Below are 22776 nucleotides of genomic sequence, written 5' to 3'. Positions count from 1 at the left end.
CTTACATTTTCTGAAGCTTGGTTTCCTTAATTGTAAAATGGGGATGTGAGCACTTGCCTCCTAGGGTGGTTGCTAGGTTAGAAGAGTTAGCACATACAAAGTGCCTGGTAAGGAGTTGTTGTTGTTGTTGTTATGTGCCGTCGAGTCAGCCCTGACTCATAGCGACCCCTCCTTGACCCTCAAAAAATGCCATCCCCCCTTACCCCTTCTCAGTGGCTATTCTTCCATGCCATGGCTTTAGATGTGAAAGCAACAGTGTTGATTATGTTTCTCTTTGTCCCGGGTTTGAAAGACCATCCTGGTCCAACTGGGGAGCAAACCCTTTTAAATAAGGAAAAAGCAAATTTGGGGCATGACTTGTAAAATGCACCATGATTCTGTTGAGGCCCTCAGGTCTCTGCAGGTGGTCTGAGGGAACCTGGCACCCCTCCCCATGTTCCACTTCCACCAGATAAGACCAGTGTTCCTCTCTTCTGTGGTTTCTTTACTAGGCTTGCTCTGCCCTTGTGTTCTCTCAAGCTTGAGTCCACACGGGGGATGTGAGCGGCGCTGCCGGAGCCATCCAGAAGCATGGAGACTGTGGTGATCGTCGCCATAGGCGTGCTGGCCACCATCTTCCTGGCCTCGTTTGCAGCCTTGGTGGTGGTTTGCAGGCAGCGCTACTGCCGGCCCCGAGACCTGCTGCAGCGCTATGACTCCAAGTGAGTGGGCCCTAGAAGGGAAAGGGGGAGAGCTGGGATCTAACAAAAGAAAAAAAAAGCAGCCACAGAAGTTCAGGGCTGGGCAACTCCAGTTGAGCTTTTTGTCTCTAAAATGGCACCTGCTGGCTGCCCTTCCTGATAAAGACCTAAGAGCATAAGAATGCCATTCCTCCCAACATCCTGAGTCGTCTTTGTCACCTGAGCCAATGAGAAAGTGACTGAATATGTTCACCGGGGTTGAAGGCATGGTCACCCATCCAGGTCTGGCCAGCTCACTTAGCGGTTGGACAAGCCAAATCAGTTTTGGGCCAAACTCACGGGTACAGAAATCAGATGCCTGAATTCCAGCTACACATTCACGCAGCAACCAGTCTAGTAGAACCCCAGCATAGGACTGAACCTCTCTTTCACAGCAGAGTCCTTCATGATGCATTTTAGGTGAAATATATTTTATAAACAAGACCTTGTTTTCAGTTTGGGGACATTTTAATGGACAGATCCTTGAGAGATCACAAAACTATTAATTTCTCTTACCCCTCTATCTACTTCATCTTACCAGAATCTCTACTAAACAAACAAACAAAAAACCCAAATCCACTGCTATTGAGTTGATTTCAACTCACAGTGACCCTATAAGACAGAGTAGAGCTGCCCAATAGGGTTTCCAAGGCTGTATGTAAATCTTTACAGAAGCAGACTGCCTCATCTTTTTCCCACAAAGTGGCAGGTAGGTTCAAACCCTGATTTTTTGGTTAGCAACCAAATGCCTTAACCACTGCACCACTAGGGAGCCTTAGAATCTCTGTTAAATGGTGGATAATTTATAAATTTCTACTACTGGTAGAAGCCCTGGTGGTGCAATGGTTTAAGTGCTCAGATGTGATCCAAAAGTTAGCAGTTTGAACCTACCAGCTGCTCCATGGGAGAAAGACGAGGCAGTCTGCTTCTGTAAAGATTTACAGCCTTGGCAACCCTGTGGGGGCAGTTCTACTCTGTCCTGTAGGGTCACTATGAGTCAATGAATCAACTCAATTGCAGTGGTTTTATGCGTATAATCCAGGAAAGCTCTGTTTTAGAAAAGAATGCTATAGTGTCTTATTTTTAAAGTACTCTGTTGTAAAAGTCGGAGTTGTTTTTATTTCTCCTGCTTTGCCAGTGAAACTAGGAGGAGGGGGTATTGAGTGGCCAAGGTGGTTCTCGAGTGTGACTCTGCCAACCAGGTAGAGGCAGGTTTGGGTGTAAGCAGGTTTGGATAATATGAACTTCAACCACTTTTTAAAAGGTCAACTTGAAGGTAAAATGTGTTACAAAAGGATATAATTTCATTCTAAAGGAGCAGCCCTGTCTAATACGGTTTTAATTATTGTGGTTGTAGCTCTACTCTGTCTCAGTGGTTAATCTTCTTCTCTGTGTAATTTTTTTTTTTTTTTTGGTACCCGTGGGCTGCCTCCTTGACTCAGTGTCTAATCATGGCCTTACCTGCGATTTCAGTCCTCACTAGGGTTGGGTTTGGATTCAGGATGGTCCAACTCTTATTTATGTATTCCTTTCATCCTTTTAGGGGGTAGGTGGGCCTCAATGAGGAAGGGGTCATCAGCAGTTACCCACCTTGAAACCACTTAACTGGGGCCTTTCCTTCCAGGCCCATTGTAGACCTCATCGGTGCCATGGAGACCCAGTCTGAGCCCTCTGAATTAGAACTTGATGATGTTGTCATCACCAACCCTCACATTGAGGCCATTCTGGAGAACGAAGATTGGATTGAAGATGCCTCGTAAGACTATGGAGACTGTTTGGTTTCCTGTAGATCATCTTTTAGCCTGTGGGGGATAGCAGATGGGATCTGGGTGCTCTTCTCTGGCATCCTTCCAGAGCACTCCAGTGGCCCCCAGGAGCCCACTGCTCTTACCCCTGCCATCACCATGGGGGATATCAGAATGTGGCATGATAGTGTTTGTCCCTGCCCCATTTTTGTAGACCTGAACACTGAGGTCCGTATACATGCGTGACAAAGATTGTTACAAAGTCATGCTGATGTGCTTGGATTATCCTTGGGATGTCAGAGAATTTCATGCTGAGGATCCAGGAATAAACCTTTTGTGTTCAGTGTCATTCAGAGATCTTTATACACAAAAGGAACCTCTACAATTTGAGCAGTGTATGCCACCTCATTTCCTTAGTCATTTAGTCATTCATTTACTGGGCAAATATTTGTTGGGTCATTATGTGCAGGGCACTGGGCCTGGCATTGTGGTTATGAAAATAGTGGAGCAGATAGAATTATATCTGAAAATCTAAACACAGTATCCTAGAAACGGTAGGTGATCTCTGTACAGAGTACAATAGACATATGGAGGAGGCAATGTCTAGATTGGCCTGGAGTGGAAAAGTGGACGTGGATTTCATGAAGGATATTACAATGTAGGTGGACTTGGGTCATGAAAGATGAGAAGTAGTTCACTAGGATCACCAGGCAAAGGGAGCAGTCAGAAGCTCAGAGTTATAAAAAGCATGGCTAGAAGAGTCTCTTGGTATGATGAGGGGCAGGAAGGGGGAGAGGGTACTTTCTCATTTAGCTCATGGACTTGCTCATATACCTCTGAGGCATTACTGTGCTCAGATGGTGTCCAGATGTGCCCAATGATCAGAGCTGGATAAGGAACAGAGGTGATGGTTGGAGGGAGGTGGGCTTGTCAGGTAACCACTAACAAACTCTTCTTGTCTCCTCAGGGGTCTCATGTCCCACTGCATTGCCATCTTGAAGGTAATCCTCTTTGATTTCCTGATGAGAAAAAGGATGCCACCAAAGACTCCATGCATAGACTGTTGAAAGAGACCTTAGAAAGAGTGCCAAACCCAACCTCTTTTTCTCATAAGAGGCCTTTTTTAATGTGCCTCATGCTTGGAGTTTCTACTGTCTACTTCCACTTTTACCTGCATGATCTGTTATCCCTTTATGACTCTCAAAGCCCTTGCAGAGGTTTTATTTCTGCTGGTCCTAACAGCCTAGATAGTCACTAGTCCATTTTCACTGACCACAGAGGAAGCTGTCTGTGCCTAAGACCATTTACTAAAGGGGAAATGGGATTTTCCTAGCTTCTCACTGATAGCTTGATTTCATTAATAGAGAGCTCAGGCCTTTGCAGCAAGTTCTGTATTCAGACTTCCCCATTTATTAGAAGTCCTTCACTGATACTCTTTGAGTGGGACAATAGACAGTTTAAAGGGATAATCCATGTTAAAAAATCTAAACCATGATGACTTTAACCTGAAGGCAGATTTCTTTTTCCCCCGCCTCAATGCTTTAACTCTTAAGAAAATTGCATTCAATTTGCACTTTGGTTAATTTTTATAGTTTTGGCATTTGTTTTTCAGTTCTTGCCTGGGACAATAATATAATGGAATAATAATAATACTGAAATATTTGGCCAGTTGCAAATATTGTCTTCTTTTTCACTTACACCTGGGAAACCATACATTTTGTTTCTTTGTCTAGTAATTATTCAAGATTTCAAAAAAGACAACTTGTCTTTTCTTCAGTGTCCTTCATCCATCTCTTCCTTGGCTACCTCTCTCTGATGACGAAGATACACTTGGAAGAAAACTGCTGCTCCTGAGTCCAGGCTTATTATTTACTTCTAGCATGTTCTTTGACTGCTAACCAGAAGGCTGGCGGTTCAAACCCACCAGCCACTCCTCGGAAGGAAGATGGGGCAATCTACTTCCGTAGTGATACTGCCTCGGAAACCCAAGGAGGGGTCACTATGAGTCAGGTGTGACTTGACGGTACACAACAACAACAAGAACAACAGCATGTTCTTTGGCTATACAGATATGGTTATAGATGTAGATAAGGAGCTCTGGTGGCTCAGTGATTAAGTGCTTGTTTGTTAACTAAAAGGTCAACACTTAGAACCCATCAGCTGCTCCATGGAAGAAAGACGTGGCAGTCTGCCTCTCACAACCTTGAAAATACTATGGGGGCAGTTCTGCTCTGTCCTATAAGATCACTATGAGTAGGAGTTGATGGCATTTTTTTTTTCTGTATATAGATAGTTATAATGACTACCACAATAATGCCTTATTATGTCTCCATACTCTGAACCTGCCCTGGAACGGGGTTTTGCTCCTTACCCCTCCTGGAGCAGGGTTTTGCTCCTTGCCTTTTCCTATCTTTCCTATCATGTTGTTAGTTGCTGTCAAGTGGGTTCCTACCCATGACAGTCCCGTGTGCAAAGTAGAACTGCTCCATAGGCTTTTTAAGACTGTGCCCATCTTGAAGCAGGTTGCCAGGCCTGTCTTCTGAGGTGCCTCTGAGTACGTTTGAACTACCAGCCTTTGGTGAGTAGTTGAGTACTTAACCGTTTGTTTCACTGCATTGCAATCAGTGGTCCAGCCTGAGAATCTCAGAGCAAGAGAGAGTTTTATCTTCCTCTGGGGATCTTATGGCCCTTATGTTTGGCCACCTGCCTGTGAGTCCCTGTAGTAGGGGCTCAAGAGAGGGGACTAGGCTCACTTTCAGGTTAGGTTCTTGGGTTTTTTCTGCCCTCTTTTTTTCCCCCCAGCTATATGGGGCAATCTACTTCCATAGTGATACTGCCTGGGAAACCCAAGGAGGGGTCGCTATGAGTCGGGTCTGACTCGACGGCACATAACAACAACAACATATATATAAGGCAGGTGATGAAACCTCTTTGCTACAGGCAGAAGTACATTCAGGTGGTAACATAGGGTAATGGTGGGGGGAGGGAACAAGCTGTAGGGTTGGCCAGGACTCTTGGTTGATGAGGAGAAAGGCCATGTGTCATAGCCCTCCCTTTTTCCTGCCTTTTCTAAGGTCCTTTCTTCATCATCTTGACAAATAGCATGTTAATAGATTAGCCTAGAAAATTGTTGAAATAAGTGCCACTTTTGGAGCATGTGCTTAGAAGAAACAATTGCCCTTTGTCAAGCCATGTTTCTGAAGGCGCCACAATGGAGATACTTATTCTTTTAGAGGGCTAGACCAGGAGGTGAAGGAAGGGGGAGAGAAAATAGTTTTTCTCCCCCTGAGCAAGGTGAAACCAGAGCACATGATTTTTCTTAGACAGATGATTGCAGCTTCAACCTCTGTGAGCTAAAACCTTGACCCTGAGTTGTGGTTCCTACCCCTCCCTCTTTACCCATTTTCTTGGCTTTTGCTTCTTCCCATCCTATTTCCTCTAATCTCTTTTTTCTTTCCACTTTGATTCTGCCATTAGGGTTAGGAGGCTAGTTGTGTATGGGAACCACAGTGGGGGCCATATCTGACCTTGTGGGGGTGGCAGAAGTCCTCAGGGAGCTGGGTCACCCACTTATCACCTGTTTCTCTGCTGCATTAGATTTGTCACACACTGACAGAGAAACTTGTTGCCATGACAATGGGCTCAGGAGCCAAGATGAAGACTTCAGCAGCCAGTGTCAGTGACATCATTGTGGTGGCCAAGCGGATCAGCCCCAGGTGAGTGCTCTGGGGCCTCAAGGACCCCACACTCTGTCAGGAAGGAGAGGAGGGCTGGAAGCTGAGTGACCGGCAGGGCCAGGCTCTTTTAAGAAACAGGACACAGGCAACTTCAGTTACTTAGGTCACAAACATTCACAGAGCATCTTGATATTGAAAGGCTTTCAAGCTAAGATGGTCTCTCTCTCACACACATAGCCACCTCTGTCATGCCCCCTTCTGTTAGAGTTTTAGGAGGTCCCAGCATGGTGACTAGTCGTGAGTCATCAGTTTTGCAATTTCCACACTGGCTACTCCCTCATTCAGTCCATACCAGCTGTGGCTGCTCTCCTTCCCTTTCCCACTCCGCCCTTCCAGGCTCTATGCTGTAGCCAGCAAGCACATTCCCACTGGTGCCGGCACACCTGTCTCCCAGTGGTCTCTTGGCCATGCCCTTGTCCTCGACCCATATCTGTTTTGGACACTAGTACGAAAGTCTGCTCCCTCCTGCTGTAACTGCCACCTACTGACCCATCCATGACCTGGCCAGCAGCCTCCACGACTGGGTGGGAAGTGAAGCCAAACAGCATTCAAACACTATGAGTTCCTACTCATAGTGACCCTATCTATAGGCCAGAGCAGAACTGCCCCATAGGATTTCCAAGGCTGTAATCTCGGCAACCCAAGAAGAGGTCGCTATGAGTCGGGTGGCACATAACAACAACAACAATCTTTATGGAAGTAGACTGCCACATCTTTCTCCTGCAGAATGGCTGGTGGGTTCAAACCCCTGACCTTTCAGTTAGCAGCTGAGCACGTAACCACGGTGCTGCCAAGGCTTCATAGGTCATTCAAACCTCCCGAATTCCAGGCAGTCTGCAAAAGCCTATGTGGGAGGCAACCAGCAGGATTGCAATCAACAGCTACACCCCCTCATTTGGGCTTAATGTGAAGAAAAATAAAGCCCTTCTCTGACAGAGGGCTGTGCTAAGAGTGTGCTGCCACCTGGTGGCTGGTTTGTGGATCACCTGAGCCCTTGTCCAAATCCAGGATGTTCTCTTCATCAGCCACCTGGCCTCTCCACTGTGCGTGGCCTCCCTATTCCTGACACCCCTTTGAGTTCCAGGGGCCCTCCAGTACATCAGGAGGAACCAGGCTTCCCCTTGCCTCAACACTAACTAAATAAAAGCAACCAGTTTCCTGTGAGTCAACAGCATGTGAAATCCTCTGAGGGAGTAGGAAACATTTGGTGTACTTGAACTCTGTCCAGAAGGAGTTCAGGGAGCTGAGGAAGTGGGAGGGAGATAACCCAGGGGTGGGAATCAGCCCAGCCTTGTCTGGAGTTGGCCCAGAGTAGCGTGGCTCCATGACTGCATCAGCCTAGGTCTGCCCGGGCCTTAAGACCCCCACCCTCTACTTCCCCCAGCCATTCCTCTGCCATCCGTTATTGGTAGAGATTTTGCATTCACGTATCTGCTGATTCCTTCATCATGCTTTTTGTCACTTCTCAGAGCCACCCCAGGGAGACAGGCAAATTCCAGTGATACCAGGTTAAGTGGCAGCACTTTCAGGAGGGGACTGGAGATTTCTGAGGAGAAGTGAAACCTTAGGTGAGCAGGATTAGCAGTGGTTCTCTGGTGAGGTTGTGACATTGCTCAGAGGGTGGCCCTGACCTGCTACTCACTGATCCATCTAACAATGACATAAAACTAATTCCAGAATATCCCCTGCCATAATTCAATCAGGAGTCCTTGCTTTATCTTTTTGCCCTAGCACTTCTTTCTCCTTCTGGGCATTTTTTTTTTTCCCCGCCCTCATTGTTTTCCTGTTCTATTTATGAGTGTGTTGATGGCATCTCAGTTTCAAGGAGAGTGGCTTTAGCCCCAGGCTACCTCAGAGAAGGGACCAGGCTGAGATAGGCATCAAGAGTGACTGTGCCTCTGCATTTCCTCCTCAGCAACTCAGCCTTGAGACAAGAACATCTGAGGGCATCTTTTATCAAGTATTTTTAGAAATCATTTACTACATCTTTGTTTTTCCTTCAGTTCTGGTGACAGTGAGCTGCTAACCAAAAGGTTGTTAGTTTGAACCCACCAGTCTCTCTGTGGGAGAAAGACAAGGCAGTCTGCTTCTGTAAAGATTTACAGCCTTGGAAACCCTATGGGGGTCACTATGAGTCAGAATTGACTCAATGGCAGTGGGTTGGGTTTAGTTTTGGACCGTCAGGTGGTTTAGGAGCCAGGATTTGGAGCAAAACCTTGAATCACAAATCAGAATGTAATTGAAAAATTTAACCATAAACTATACCAGATGTTTCGGAAGGAAGGTTAGGCAATCTACTTCCATAGTGATACTGCCTCAGAAAGCCAAGGAGGGATCCCCAAGAGTCGGGTCCGACTCGATGGCAAATAACAACAACAACATACCAGATGTTAAAAGAAATCTAGTACGTAAGTCTGAGCCAAAATTAAACTTGTAGCTTTTTGTTTTAGTATTCTATTTAACATCCTGCAACCATCCCCCCCCCCAACACACACACATATAAAAGTAATCAGTGCTTGTAAAAAGTAAGATACTGCAGAAATAGATTATCTGGAAAGAGATGCAACTGCCTAGTTCCACTCCCTCCCAATTCCAGGAACTAATCACTATGGACTGGAGAGTATTCTTCTGGATTTTTCCCTTGAATTTCATGGCTTTTATTTGCTTATTTACTTTTATACAAATGGGATTGATCGCGTTTTCTATGGTGTTTGGCAACTTGCCTTCTTTGTTTAGCAGTGCATCTTGAACATCTTTCCCTATATGTGAGCTTATGCTTTTTTAAAACATCGAAACTAAGACAAAACTAGAAAAAAAAAATCCCTAAACTGAACCTGAAATCTTTCTGCAGCCTGTGTCTGAGAGTGCCGGAGCAGGTAGAGAAGGAAGCACTGAACGGGGTAGGGGAAGAGTTGGAATAAAGACAGGAAGGACGAAGGAAGGAAGGACGGTGAAAAGGAGGTGTCTTAATTTCTAAGTGCTGTAACAGAAATACCCCAAGTGGGTGGCTTTCGTGAACAGACATTTATTTTGTTATCATTTAGAAGGCTAGAAGTCTGAATCCAGGACCCTGGCTCTAGCGGAAGGTTTTCTGTCCGCTCTGGGGACAAGCTTTTCTCTTTGAGCTTCGGTCCTTGACTCCTCGGTGATCTCCTTACGGCATCTATCATTTCTCCTCCGTTTCTCAGTCTCTGTTTTCTTGCTTCTGTGCCTAATCTGTTTTTTTTCTATCTCACAAGTCATTATGTTTAAGACAACCCTCCACTGAAGTGCCTCATTAACATAACAAAGAAAACCCTGTTTCCAAATGGGATTACGTCCACACGTCCACACGTGTGGGGCTTAGGGTTGCAACACATTTTTTGGTGACAAGATTCAGTCCATAACAGGAGGTAAGGAAAGCTGACATTGAAAACTTTTTGTCTCCTCTCAGAGTGGATGACGTTGTGAGATCAATGTACCCGCCACTGGACCCGAAACTCCTGGATGCGCGGTAAGAAGGGTTACTCAGTTTTTGTGCCAGAAGGTCACCATTTTATGCAATCCCTGGGGTTGGTTGGTTGGGTTTTTTAGAAGAGAGTGGTTTTGCCTGGTTGCTGAGGCTGTCCTGGCTATGCTCACACTCTAGGGAATGCAGTCAAGTCTGTGTTTTTTGCTCCAAGTCTTTGGGTACCACTTACTTCAGTGTAGCTCAAGTCCTGTCATGCCAGCCAGACCAGAGAACTGATACAGGCTGGGTGATAAAGGCCAGTCCTCTTCCTGAAACCTTAAGAAGGAAGAGCCAGTCTTCAGTTTTGAATTCTTATGAATAAACAGTGGACCATGCTAAGTCTTAACCATGCCATCACTTCCTCCATGTCCCCAATTGCCTCCTCTCTGTCAACCCCAGAAGTGGACCTGCCTCAGCTGTGAGTGCCGCCTAGGGAAGCAGGGGGGCAGGTGGCAAGCAGAGCACTGAGATGGAAAGGACAAGTTGGCCAAAGTTATGCCTACCTTGTACGGGACACCTCTAGTCATCCTTCTCTATGACCTCCCTGAATGGCAGAGCGTAATTGTCTTAGGAAATTATTATATTCCTGTACAGGATGTAAACCATTTTGCAAAACTAGCTTCTTTTGTTTCTCTGATTTATGTCACCCTTTCATAGACATGTTGTGTGCTGATTGACAGATGGGCAAGGGTCATGGTCCTTCACCTTTGCTGTTTCACCCTCGCTGCTACTGCTGCCCAGCTTGTCTGGGGTTAATAATCTGTAATAGATTCCTAGATGCACCAGGGACATTCACTATAAAAAAAAAGGTGTTCTGCAGTGAATCTTTTAATACCCAAAATGACTCTTCCTCAACTGTTGACACCCAGGCTTGACTACCATAGTTTTCAATTAATTATTTTTTGTTTTGGAGTGGGGGAAGCTAGCCCTGGGTCTTACTGATTTATAATCAATAAGAAATAATTGATTCATAGTCAATAAGAGATGCTCAAGGTGAGAGCATGCTTTTCCTACCTTTAAATAGGCCTTGGTTGGGAATGTGCTCACCCAGTCAACTAGATCCAAACTGTGTTCTGTGTCACACTTCCAGGAGAGATGTTCGTTGGTGTACTTATAATATGTGTTGCATAGTCTTCCATAAGTTTATGAAACACAGCATATTCTTCCCTTGGAGCTTTGTCATACACGTCAAAGGCTCTTGAGAAGCGCTGCCATGAAGAGACTGTTTAACTTTGTTTAACCCAGCTGTTTCCCAATTATTTGAGCATAGAACCATCATTAAGTCATATACATGCCAACCTCCTAGAGCAGGGACTCCAGCTTGGAGAAGCCTAGTTTAGTGTCTGCGTTTGGACTCTGGTGTGAAGTCCCTCACTTGCTAGGAACCTAACCCTATTGTTTTTTCTAGGACGACTGCCCTGCTCCTGTCTGTCAGTCATCTGGTGTTGGTGACCAGGAATGCCTGCCACCTCACGGGGGGCCTGGATTGGATTGATCAGTCACTGTCAGCTGCTGAGGAACACTTGGAAGTCCTCCGAGAGGCAGCCCTGGCCTCTGAGCCTGATAAAGGCCTCCCAGTCTCTGAAGGCTTCCTGCAGGAGCAGTCAGCTATTTAGTGCCTGCTGGTTAGCAGTGGACCACTGGGCCCCACCTGCTAACATCCCTAGGAGGCTCAGCTGAGCCTCCCAGTCTTTCCTGTAGAGTTAGTTGTTCTCCGTCACTCTGGAGTACTCTGTGTGTACATAGAGAAGTGAGGCAGCCCCGTTAGTTGATGCCTCTGTTGCAATTGCAAAAGGAGGCTGATGAGTGGCAGTCTAATACCACAGTTAGGGGAGATGACATTCACCATCTGCACAGCAGAGTAGCGAAAACTGGAGAACTGCAAGCTTTGTTTAACTCACCTAGTGCTTTCAAGAAAATTGAGCCAACATCTAAGAATCAGTAGTTTATACATTAAAATCAGAATTTCTGGCTTCTCTTGAACAATCAGAAGATAGGCCGTCTCATCTGCATTCCCCAAAGGGACAATCAATTTGAAGTAAATAGAAGTTGCCACTTTTGACAAGACTTGAACTCTCTCATCTGGCCTGTTTCATTTATTTGTTTTATTTGCCTTGTCCTTGAGGCATCTGAATCCCTCTTCCCCTTTTTGGTTCTGGGTTTGAAGGTGAGCACTGCTGAGTTGGATTATTTCCTTTTAATCATTATGCCTGCAATTTGACCTAGCTACCACTAGGTGGATAGTAAACCTATCCTTCAAATGTATAGTTATTCAGTCAAATCAAATGGTGGGATATTTTTATCTGAGAATTGTTGATAGAAGGAGAAAGCTTAAGGACCTTGAGGATGATTTGTATTTAGAGATCCCTTATCATTCAGGAAGAAGTGAAGATACTACCATGAAATACTTTCCACATTACCCATGACATCAGATTCTTCTGATATCTGTTTTGCAAATATTAAAAAATGATGGGGCCCATTTATGACTTGAAACCTTTGGGGAACCCAAAATTACAATTGCATAATCCTGGGGACTAGTTTTTCATTATAACCATGTGGAAAGTCATATGTACTTTTCTTCCCAGATTCTCAGAGACAACCTTCTGGGACAGGCCCTGGTTTGGGGACTTCCCTGGTTCATATCCTATGCTGCTAAGTATGTTTGGAGCTGCATATCTCTTCCCATTTTATTTTCTCTGTGCTAACTCAAGTCAGCAAATTCCTCCACGTGATTCTAGGAAACCAGGAGCTGTATTCCCAGATCCAAGACTGGGGCCTTGCTAGCCTGTCCATTGGACACATTTCATTCTCTACTGCTAAATGGACTGATTCTAACCAGCAAAATGTACACCAAACCCCACCTGGGGAGAGGGAAACTGGAGCTCAGCTCATACAGACTGAAGGATGGATTCCTGATTGCAGGACAACTGTTACTGAATTGTCCATTCCCATCAACCTTGAACATGTGTTATATAAGTAGTTAGTGTTCCTGTCTTCTGGTGAGCTATGAAGTGTCATGAAGTCACTGACTTTTCTGTTTGCTTTCTTTACTCACTTTAGACATCCATTGCCCTCATGTTTTTGTCTTTTTTTTCCCTTTCAAAATCTGCTTTGACAACTGGCCTGGAAACTGATTCACACTAAGGTTACGATGACTGCCATGACTGCAAATGTTACCTGTATTTTCTTCTTTTATGAAAATGTTATCGTGGTTTGGGTGAAAGTTCACAGAGCAAATTAGTTTCCCATTCAACAATTTATACACATTTTGTTTCATGACATTAGTTGCAATCCCTTCAATGTATCAGCACTCTTCCCACTTCCTCCTTGGCTTCCCTATTTCCATTCGTCCATCTTTCCTGCTTTCTGAACTTCATTTTTGGACAAATGCTGACCTTTGGGTCTCATGATTGATTATTCCAAAAAGGACATTCCTCATAGGTATTATTGTTCACTTTATAGTCTTATCTATTGTTTAGATGAAAGGTGATCTCCAGGAGTGTGTTGAATTCCAGGTTTGATGCATGTCTAAGTGCCTAAGGCACTTGACTGCTAATGAGAAGGCTGGTGGTTCAAACCCACCAGCCACTCCTCGGAAGGAAGGTTGGGCAATCTACTTCGGTAGTGATACCACCTCGGAAACCCAAGGAGAGGATGCTATGAGTCAGATCTGACTCGATGGCAGTGTGTTTGTTTTTATTAGTCCTTTGGACTAATTATTTCCTTGAGTCTTTGATTTTGTTCATTCTTCTTTGCTTTGGACAGGAAGACACCAATAGTTGTATCTTAGATGGCCACCTGCAAGCTTTTAAGACCCCGTTGCTACTCACCAAAGTAAGATGTAGAACATTTTCTTTATGGACTATATTATGTCCCCTGAGACTGTGGTCCTAAGCCCTCAAGCCCAATGACTCAGTCACTTCATGGTGTTTGGTTATGGTTAAGAAGTTTGTATAACTTTGCCCACTGTATGCTCTACCATATACGTGGATTATTTGCAGCACATACAAATACATGTGTAGAAATATCCTCTGACAAATCTCTATATGCCGTATAGCATCCCACACCTGTTCAGCTTACACGTCTACCTATGTATCCATTCCTAGCTTGTTTATTACAGGATTATTGCAGCATTATGTATGTAATGGTATTTTCCATTGTTACCTTTTATTCTTGCATACTCCTACTACCTTCCTTTGCCTTGGTCATGTTGTACCGACCTCCCTCTTACTGTGTATTACATTTCCCTTCACCCAAGTTAATACACGTCTACTATCTAGTTAGTGTTTTTCCCTCTCTCCCCATCCTATCCCTGGAAACCATCAAAGAATGTTCTTTTTGTGCATAAACTTCTTTACTTTTTATAATAGTGGTCTTATATATTATTTGTTCTTTTTTAGTTGACTTATTTCATAGTGTGATGTCCTCCAGGTTCATCCATGTTGTGAAGTGTTTTGTGGATTCATTGTTATTCTTAAGTGTTTCATTGTATTCCATTGTGTGTATGTACCATAGTTTGTTTATCCATTCATGTGTTGATGGGCACTTAGGTTGTTTCCATCATTTTGCTGTTGTGAATAATGTTGCAATGGTCATGAGTGTGCATATATCTGTGTCATGGCTTTTATTCTAGAACATATACTTAGTAATAGGATTGCTGCATCATATGGTATTTCTATCTTAACTTTAAAGAAGTGCCTTGTTCCCTGCTTTTCACCTGGACCAGACTCCTAGGCCAGAGAAGAACAGCTCTGAGTTGGCATCTCAGACATCCACCAGATGTGGGGGTCAAGGATAGAAAGGTTTCTTGGCACCCCTGAAATGATGCACGTCATCCTTTTCCTTCACTGGGCGCTGGTATATCCCGGTACACTCTCCTCTGAAGTCCAAAGATGCTTCCCTTCTAACTGTAAGGAGAGGTTCCTGGAGACCTTGAGGTAACTGCTAGACTGCAGGATTCTAATGAGTCTCCCCACTGTTTTCCTTCTCCAGTGTTTGATAAATAAGAAGCCTCTGAGTAAAGTTGGCATTGGTGATGGTGGCTGATGGCTGAGAGGGTAGCATTCCCAGGGAGGATACAATCCCACTCCTCCAGGCCCTTTGGGAGTTCACACCTCCCTTGGGAGGGGTTGGGTTCCTGGCACTCAGGATCCCATCACTGTGCCAGGTGCAGCTTCCTAGAGGGTGGACACATTCAAGTCCTTAGTTCACTCGTTTCTACCTATTTGGTGGTTGATCCTTCCGTGTTTCCTATCCTCTTCTGCCCAGAGTTAGGAGTGTCATCAGAATTAAATTCCGAATGAAGAAGTAATTACTCAGAGATAAGAATTAAGTGTGAATAGAGCAAGAATAGAGCATGAGTGAGGATGACTTAAGGCACCTACTGATGAAGGTTGAAGAATACAGTCTGCAGTATGATTACATCTCAACATAAAGAAAACAAAAATCCTCACAACTGGACCAATGAGCAGCATCACAATAAATGGAGAGAAGATTGAGGTTGTCAAGGAATTCACGTTGCTTGGTTCTACAATCGATGCCAACGGAAGCAGCAGTCAGGACATTAGATGATGTGTAGCATTGGGAAAGTCAACTGCGAAGGAACTGTTTCAAGTGCTGAGGAGCAAGGATATCTCCTTGAGGACTAAGGTGTGCCTGACACAAGCCATGATATTTCCAATCGCCTCGTATGCATGTGAGAGCTGGACAATGAATAAGGAAGACCGAAGAAGAGTTGATGCTTTTGAGTTGTGGTGCTGGCGGAGAATGCTGAAAGCACCATGGACTGCTAAAAGAACTAACAGATCTGTCCTGGAGGAAGTGCAGCCAGAATGCTCCTTGGAAGCAAGAATGGCCAGACTTCGTCTCACCTATTTTGGTCATGTTGTAAGAAGGGACCATTCCCTGGAGAAGGATGTCATGCTTGGTAGGGTGGAGGGTTGACGAAAGAGGGGGAGGCCTTCAAGGAGATGGATTGATACGGTGGCTGCGATGATGGGATCAAGTATAGCAGGGATTGTGGGGCTGGCGCGGGATCGGGCAGTGTTTCATTCTGCTGTGCATGGGGTCGCTATGAGTCGGAAATGACTCGATGGCACTTAACACAACAACAACAACAGAGCAAGATCTTTGAAAACAAATAGAATGAAGTCCAAGTTTGGGCTCCATCATTTACTGTGTGAGTTTAGGCAAGTTACTTAATCTCTCTGATCCTTAGCTTTCTCGTGTAAAATTGAGCCTACTGCCTCATTGGATTGGTGTGTCAATCAAATGAAAGGGTGTATGTGAAATGCCTAATTGCATACCTGGTCCTGATTAATCAGCGCTAACCCTTTCTTCTCTCCCCATGGCCTCAAACTCCAATACAGCTGGCCTAGCTGGCATCATTTCAGTTACATAGCTTTGTCCAAGCAAGGGATTCCAAGCAAGGGCTTCCCTTCATAGGTGCTGAAACCGAGTGACCAAAACTCAGAAATCACTGAAGTAGGGGAGTAGCCCAAACTTGTCCCTGATCCACCCCAAGTGTGTTCACAACAGGAAGACATTCAAAGCTCTTGGCCTCTTATCAGTGTTCTGAGGGTTGATTGCTTCACTTCACATTCCGCCAGCTTGTGAAATCTCCCAGACAAGAACTTGCGTTCCTGGCATCCAGAGAACCCTGACCTGCCTCATTCCAGGAGTTTCATCTCTTCAGAGACTCTTCCGACTGTGGGTGCTCACATGACTCTGGTCTTTAGAAAATGACTTACAGTTCAAAGCCACCCAGTTGCTTTATGACCTTGTAAATCTTGGGAAGGGATCAAATGAAGAATTTTTATCCCTTTCCTCCTTCCCATCCTTGCTTCCTCCTTCTCTCTCTCTCCATCTCTCCCTCCCTCTCACAAAGGAGAGCTTATTCTGGGAGGTGTAATGCTGGGTGCTGGGGTATGGAATGAAACACCGCACTCTTTGCCCTTAAGGAACAAGAGAGATGAATGAATGGCTGATTGAACCATGACTGGGGTCAGTGAAGGTGATGGAGGGACAAGAGGGAGGCATGGGGACACAGAACAGGAAGAAGGGGTGTGGGTATGTCACAGGCTGAGTTCCAGAATAATGACCGGAAAGTCAGCTGTAGCTCAGAGAGAAATTTAGTAAGAGGATAGTAACCTTGCAAGGTGGAGACACACGGAGCCGGAGGCAACGCTGTGTTTGTCTCCTGAAGCCTTACAAGCTAGGGGTTTTTAATAGCAGTTTTTAGGGCCATGGGGTATGTGATTTCAAAAGACCTGTGCAGGCAGATATTCATAAAATCCTGACCTTTTTGCCAAAGTCAGGCTGTGATAAATTCCTAAGGATGAACCTCATCGTCCTTCGGGCTAGGTGCATGTTCAGTCTCTTTCTAAGATGGAGTCTGTGTGTTTCAACATGGATGCCAGGACTTCTTGTATGCAGGTGTATTCTGCTGTTTGCTCTTGGTTCAAATCTTGGTCCCATCTTAGATCAGCCATCTTAGTTCATTGGGTGGTAAATGAGGGCAGGGACGCACAGGCTCCAAAACTCATTAACACTGACCATGGGTAGTGGGCTAGAAGACACCTCAAAAATGGCCTGCTATCAGGAAATGCCATCTAAGCAGCAGATTTACATTTGCATTATTTCTTTTGCAGGGTCCCTTCCTTAGTCTCGGGATCTGAGGAATGTGGTTGCCCTGTCCTGTGAGCTGTTTCTATCCTGGTTTTATGATCTTAGGAATGTGGTTGCAGGGGCCAGATTCTTATGTGATTATGGCTACAAGTAGTAGAATAAGGCAATGTTTAAATTGAACAAGATTAATATGGAACTTTAGGTTATGAAGTTAGGACACATATTCATCTCTCAGAAATTGGAATCTGTCTATACTATTACAGGTAGGGTGGGGGTCAGATGGTCAGAAATGAAACCCAGGGGATGCTGATGCCTGAATGGAGGCTTGACAAGGAGGACCACAGAGGTGATCTGGGCAGACAAGACAACATGGGGAAGGCCATGGCCAAGAGATCATAGCTCATTTGGAATACATAGGTGTTTTGGGACAGCTGGGATATGGATGGAAGGAGGTGAGGTTGGACAGATTGGCCAGGTGTCAGATCCTGGAGAACCTTATGGGGTATATTAGGGAGCTGGAGCTTTATTCTGAGCATTAAGGGAAAGCAGAGAAGGTTTTTAGCAGGAGGGTGACTTGGTCAATTTGCAATTTGCAATTTAGAAAGAGACCTGTTAACTTTATGCCCTATATCTTTAGCATAATTTTACCTGATGCTACTGAGTATATAGGAGCTCTGGTAGCGTAGTGCCTAAGGCACTTGACTGCTAATCAGAAGGCTGGCAGTTCAAACCCACCAGCCACTTCTCACAAGGAAGGTTGGGCAATCTACTTCCGTAGTGATACCGTCTTGGAAACCCAAGGAAGGGTTGCTGTGAGTCAGGTCCGACTCGACAGCACATAACAACAACAACTGAGTATATGTGTTTCCCCCTAAGTTTGAGATGCTCCCGACTGAATCATAGTATAAAAGTGGAATGGGCAACTGGTTAGGGAGGGAGGGAAGGAGTAAGGCAGGGAGAGGGAGTGAGCATGGCAGCTGAATGCTGGAGGGCAGTAATGTGGCTGTTCTGGTCTGCTTCTGGAAGGTACTTACTGTGCCTCTGTACAAGAATTGCCAGTGAGAAGAGTTCTGGGAATTTGAAGCATAACTAACTCCTGTTATAGGAGGGGGACCCCCACGAAACACAAATGAGTTCTTCTCTTCTGGCAAGAAAAGAATTGCTCATAGAGATAGAAGTGGTTTATAGAGGGCTAGCCCTTATTATTATTATTATTGTTTTATTGTGATTTGGCTGAAAGTTTACAGAGCAAATTCATTTTCCAATAGCAGTTCACATACAGTTTGTCTCATGACATTGTAATCTCCCACAATGCAACAGCTCTCCTCCCACTTCCTCCCCATAGCCACCTCTTCCCTGTGTCCTTCTCTCCCATGAACTCCTGTCCCCTGAGCTGTGTCCCTGCATATACAGCCTTTCTATTCTCCCATGATTGACCTCTCCAGGGAGTGTATCTACCTAATGTAAATCTTCAGCTCATATGTCGGTCTTTTGTTTGGAGAGCCAGCCTTTAATGAAACACTGCATGAGACTGTACAGTGGGACAGCCACTAGGCACTGACATGCTAGTTGGACTGCCTACATTTCCCAGTTAGCTTCCAGCAATTATAGGGGACAGAATGAGGAAGTTATACAATTAGCAAGTCACGTGGGCAGGATTCCTAGCTTTTGATGTTCTGGTCCTCCAGATTGATCCATGCATCTGCTTATCTATAGATCAAAAGAGGCTCAGGGTCTCCTGTGTTGACACCCTAGGGCCTGCAACAAACGTCTGGCAATTACATAGTTCTCTAATTGCAATTTTTCTGATTTGACTGCTAACCAGAAGGCTGGGGATCAAACCCACCAGCCACTCCTCGGAAGGAAGATTGGGCAATCTACTTCCGTAGTGATATCACCTTGGAAACTCAAGAAGGGGTCGCTATGAGTCAGATCCAACTCAATGGCAGTGAGTTTGGTTTTGGTATCAGTAGGGGTAATTTAAGTAATTTACAAAAAGTATGACTGGCAACTTCCATTCCTTACATTTGTCCCTCAGATCCGACTCATAGCAACCCTTCCTTGGGTTTCTGAGGCAGTATCACTATGGAAGTAGATTGCCCAACCTTCCTTCGAAGGAGTGGCTGGTGGATTTGAACTTCCAGCCTTTCTGGTCAAGTGCCTTAGGCACTACATCACAAAAGCTCCCTCACTATTAGTAGGGGTAAGGTAATTTATAAGGGAATGTGGCCTGGCAGCTTCTATTCCTTATATATATCCCTATCTTACTTCCTATTATATCATATCTGTATTTTTATCATTCTCATTTTGCAGATAAGGAAACAGAAGCCTGGAGAGATTGGTAACTTCAGGAAAGACTTTCCGAAGTCTTACACATAATAAGGATCAAAGAAAGAATTTCAACTCGCTAACTTGTATTCTTAACCACTGCTCCTTCCTGCCTGGCTGTGGGTGGGAGAATCTATAATGGAAATGATGGAACAGATATGAGAAGCATTCCATCCTCTTCTAATTCACATATTTTCATTTAAAAAAATGGTGGCTGTGACCCATAAATTAATTTCATGGCTCACTAATCAGTTACAACCCATAGGATGATAGAACATGGTCCCTGAAATGAAGACTAGGGCATGGGTGAGGTACTTTCTCTCCATCCAAAATGACTTAATTTTATCTATTTTAAGTAAAACTTGCATTTACCAGAATAGTGGCAAAAATTTATGGTGCAAAATGGAATTATTAATTTATTACATGAATGGTTAATTCAAAGAGTCATCCATTGAGTATCTACCCTGTGCCAGACACTGGATTAGGCCCTGAGATAGAGGAATGAATAAAAATACAATGCTTCTCTTGAGGCGCATATAATCTAAGGTGGAAAGAAATGCATAAAGAGTCATTTTCAATGTAATGTGGTAAGTGCTAAAGAGGGGAATGTGTGTGTAATGAGAGCACAGAGCAGGGATGCCAAACTCAGCTCACTGGAGTTTCCGGAAGGTGGTGACATCTCAGAAGAATCGCCAAGGAGGAGTAGGAATCAGCCAGGAGAAGACTGATAGGTTGTTGTTGTTGTTCTCAGGTACTGTTGAGTTGGTTCCAACTCATAGGAACCCCACGAACAACAGAACGAAACACTGCCCAGGCCTGTGCCATCCTCACAATCATTACTATGCTTGAGCCCACTGCTGCACCCACTGTGTCAATCCATCTTCTTGAGGGTCTTCCTCTTGTTTGATGACCCTCTATTCTAGTGGTAGGTGGGGGGAGGTGGGAGTAGAGGAGGACAGAGAGCCAGGAAGGGCCATCTGCGCAGATGTAACATTCGATGTTGTGCTCAGGAAGTTGCAGGTGGTTCTAGCACTAGTTGTTCAGTGGTTTAATTCCCATCTCCCACATAACAACAGCCACAATGCAGGAGAACAGGTTTCGATTCCTGGCCAATGCCCCTCATGTGTGGCCACCACCCACCCATCCAAGGAGGTTTGTGTGTCACGATGGTGCTGAACAGGCTTCAGAAGAGCTTCCAGACTAAGATGGAAGAAAGCCCTGTTTACTGTTTCCAAAAATCAGCCAATGGAAACACTATGAATCACAATGATCCAAACTGCAAGTGATCACGGGGCTGGTGCATCACCAGGCAGTGTTTCATTCTCTGTGCACAAGGTTCTTATGAGTCAGGGCCGACTGGATGGCAGCAACAACAGTGCTGCAGAAGTATCAGATGGGAAGTGGGTGTAGTGGAAGATGAAATGGGGTAAGAGGACAAGGGTGAAGACTAGACCCGAAAAGGTCTTGTTAGCCTTCCTGAAGCCTTTGGAATCTTTCCTCAAGGTAGTAGGAAAATACTGAAATTTAAAGTGCTTGGTTTCATATTTTCTCTTGGAAAAGTAATATATGATCACAGCACCCTCAGCAACCTACAACGTTATCCTAATTTGATAGGTGAGCAATGGTTTAGTGTTGTTTTAATTTGCATTTTCCTGACTATTGCTAAAATTAAACATTTTCCATGTGCTTATTAGCTATTTGTACCTATTCATGCCCTTTGCCCATCTTTCTACTGGGGTTTTAGTATTTTTCTTATCGATTTATACGAGCTCTTCATATATTAAGGAAAACAACTAATTGTCATATTTATTGCATACATTTCCCTGCAGTCTCATCATTTGTCTTTTAATTTTGTTTACCATGGTTTCTGACTTCCAAGAGTTTTAAATTCGATGTAGTCAAATCTATTGATTTTCTTTCCTTTAGTAATTTCTTCCAGTGGCTTTACGGTTAGAAAATCCTTTTTCATCTAGAGGTCAAATAAATGTCATTCACACGTTTGAAGAAGTGAAGTGCTATGGGTGGATGGTTAATAAGAATATTCACAGGTTAGCTGTAGTGGCAGAAAAAAAAAATAGGGTAGAAGACATTACACCTTTCATTATTCACCCCAAACCCAGCCAAGGTTAAAGGTAGGATAGTCTGGAATCAAAGAGATAGGTGAGGAAGACAGAGAGGCAAGTGGAGTCTTGAAGGACCAGTTGAAGGAGGGTAGGCAGACAAGGTGGATAGGGTTAGCATAAAGAGGAAGCTACGTATTCCAAGGAAGGATGTAAAGGAACATAGTATGTTTGGCTCAAATATAAGATGAGAAGAAGCAGTGATGGGAGAGGGGATTGGAGAGAGAATCAGAGAAAGTTGAGAAGGGCTCATAAATCATGCTAAGAAGTTTAGACTTTGTTCTGAGAACAATGGATGACCATTGAACATGAAACGGAAATAATTCTCAGTGCCTCAAAGACTCATTCGAGGACATACAGTCTGGCAGTGAAAAGTAACAAGAAAGTCCAATGGTAACATTCTAGTGAGAATGTCAGAGAAGGAGGTAGGAAGTTTGGCAACCCTACCCTCCTGCTACTAGAAATATGTGGTCCATTTCTAAAGTCCACATTAGATAGGTTATCTCAACCCCAGGAAGAGACAATGTCAGGAGGGAGCCTATTGTCATCTGCTGGCACTAGGTAGAGGAATGTCCCCTGCAGCCTGACATGAAAGGACCTCAGTGCCACCTTCACTTCCACTCTTTGTGTCTGTGTCTTGGGGAAACAGAGACAAGCTAGCATCTTCTTTTCCTATGACAATAGAACAGCTTCTCTGTACAGCCATAGGGACTAAACCCCTATGTGGCTGGGGATATGCTGTACCCAGAAGCTCACAAAATCCTTGGGAACCTGATGCTAATATGTATCCGCCACTTTTTATGTTCAGAGTGATGTCATCTATGATTAGGCCTTCTCTCACTTTGGGACCTCCTTGAAAATGGGCACAGTTATAGCCTCTGCTCTGGAGCCTCCTTTAGTCTGATGGAGGAGATAACCCTATGCCACCACTCTGATGGAAAAGACCCAGGCTTGTCTGGGGGTGAAATTCCCTGCCAAGAGAATCATGCTATTTGGATTGTCCACCTTAAT

The 22776-nt window shown here is 44.5% G+C and overlaps 1 protein-coding gene across 1 annotated transcript; it reads left to right on the top strand.

Annotated features, from left to right (window-relative positions):
- The first annotated feature begins 570 nt into the window (after positions 1 to 570).
- TMEM98 (transmembrane protein 98) lies at positions 571 to 11307 on the top strand. Its single transcript, XM_007937328.2, has 6 exons — positions 571 to 701; positions 2344 to 2475; positions 3432 to 3465; positions 6062 to 6180; positions 9635 to 9694; positions 11100 to 11307. Exons 1-6 carry the CDS (start codon positions 571 to 573, stop codon positions 11305 to 11307), a joined length of 684 nt encoding a protein of 227 aa, XP_007935519.1.
- Positions 11308 to 22776: the final 11469 nt, after the last annotated feature.

Source organism: Orycteropus afer, unplaced genomic scaffold (genome assembly GCF_000298275.1).
Source record: "Orycteropus afer afer isolate SDZICR_OR568_19922 unplaced genomic scaffold, OryAfe1.0 scaffold00042, whole genome shotgun sequence".
Lineage (NCBI taxonomy): Eukaryota > Metazoa > Chordata > Mammalia > Tubulidentata > Orycteropodidae > Orycteropus > Orycteropus afer.
The sequence above is the reverse complement of the archived record's forward strand: the minus strand, read 5'-3'. Positions and strand labels throughout refer to the sequence as shown.

Coding starts and splice junctions, on each gene's coding strand:
- TMEM98 (XM_007937328.2), top strand. CDS start 571: ATGGAGACTGTGGTGATCGTCGCCATAGGCGTGCTGGCCACCATCTTC. Junction 6,181..9,634: donor GCCAAGCGGATCAGCCCCAG/GTGAGTGCTCTG, acceptor GTCTCCTCTCAG/AGTGGATGACGTTGTGAGAT. Junction 9,695..11,099: donor CCGAAACTCCTGGATGCGCG/GTAAGAAGGGTT, acceptor TGTTTTTTCTAG/GACGACTGCCCTGCTCCTGT.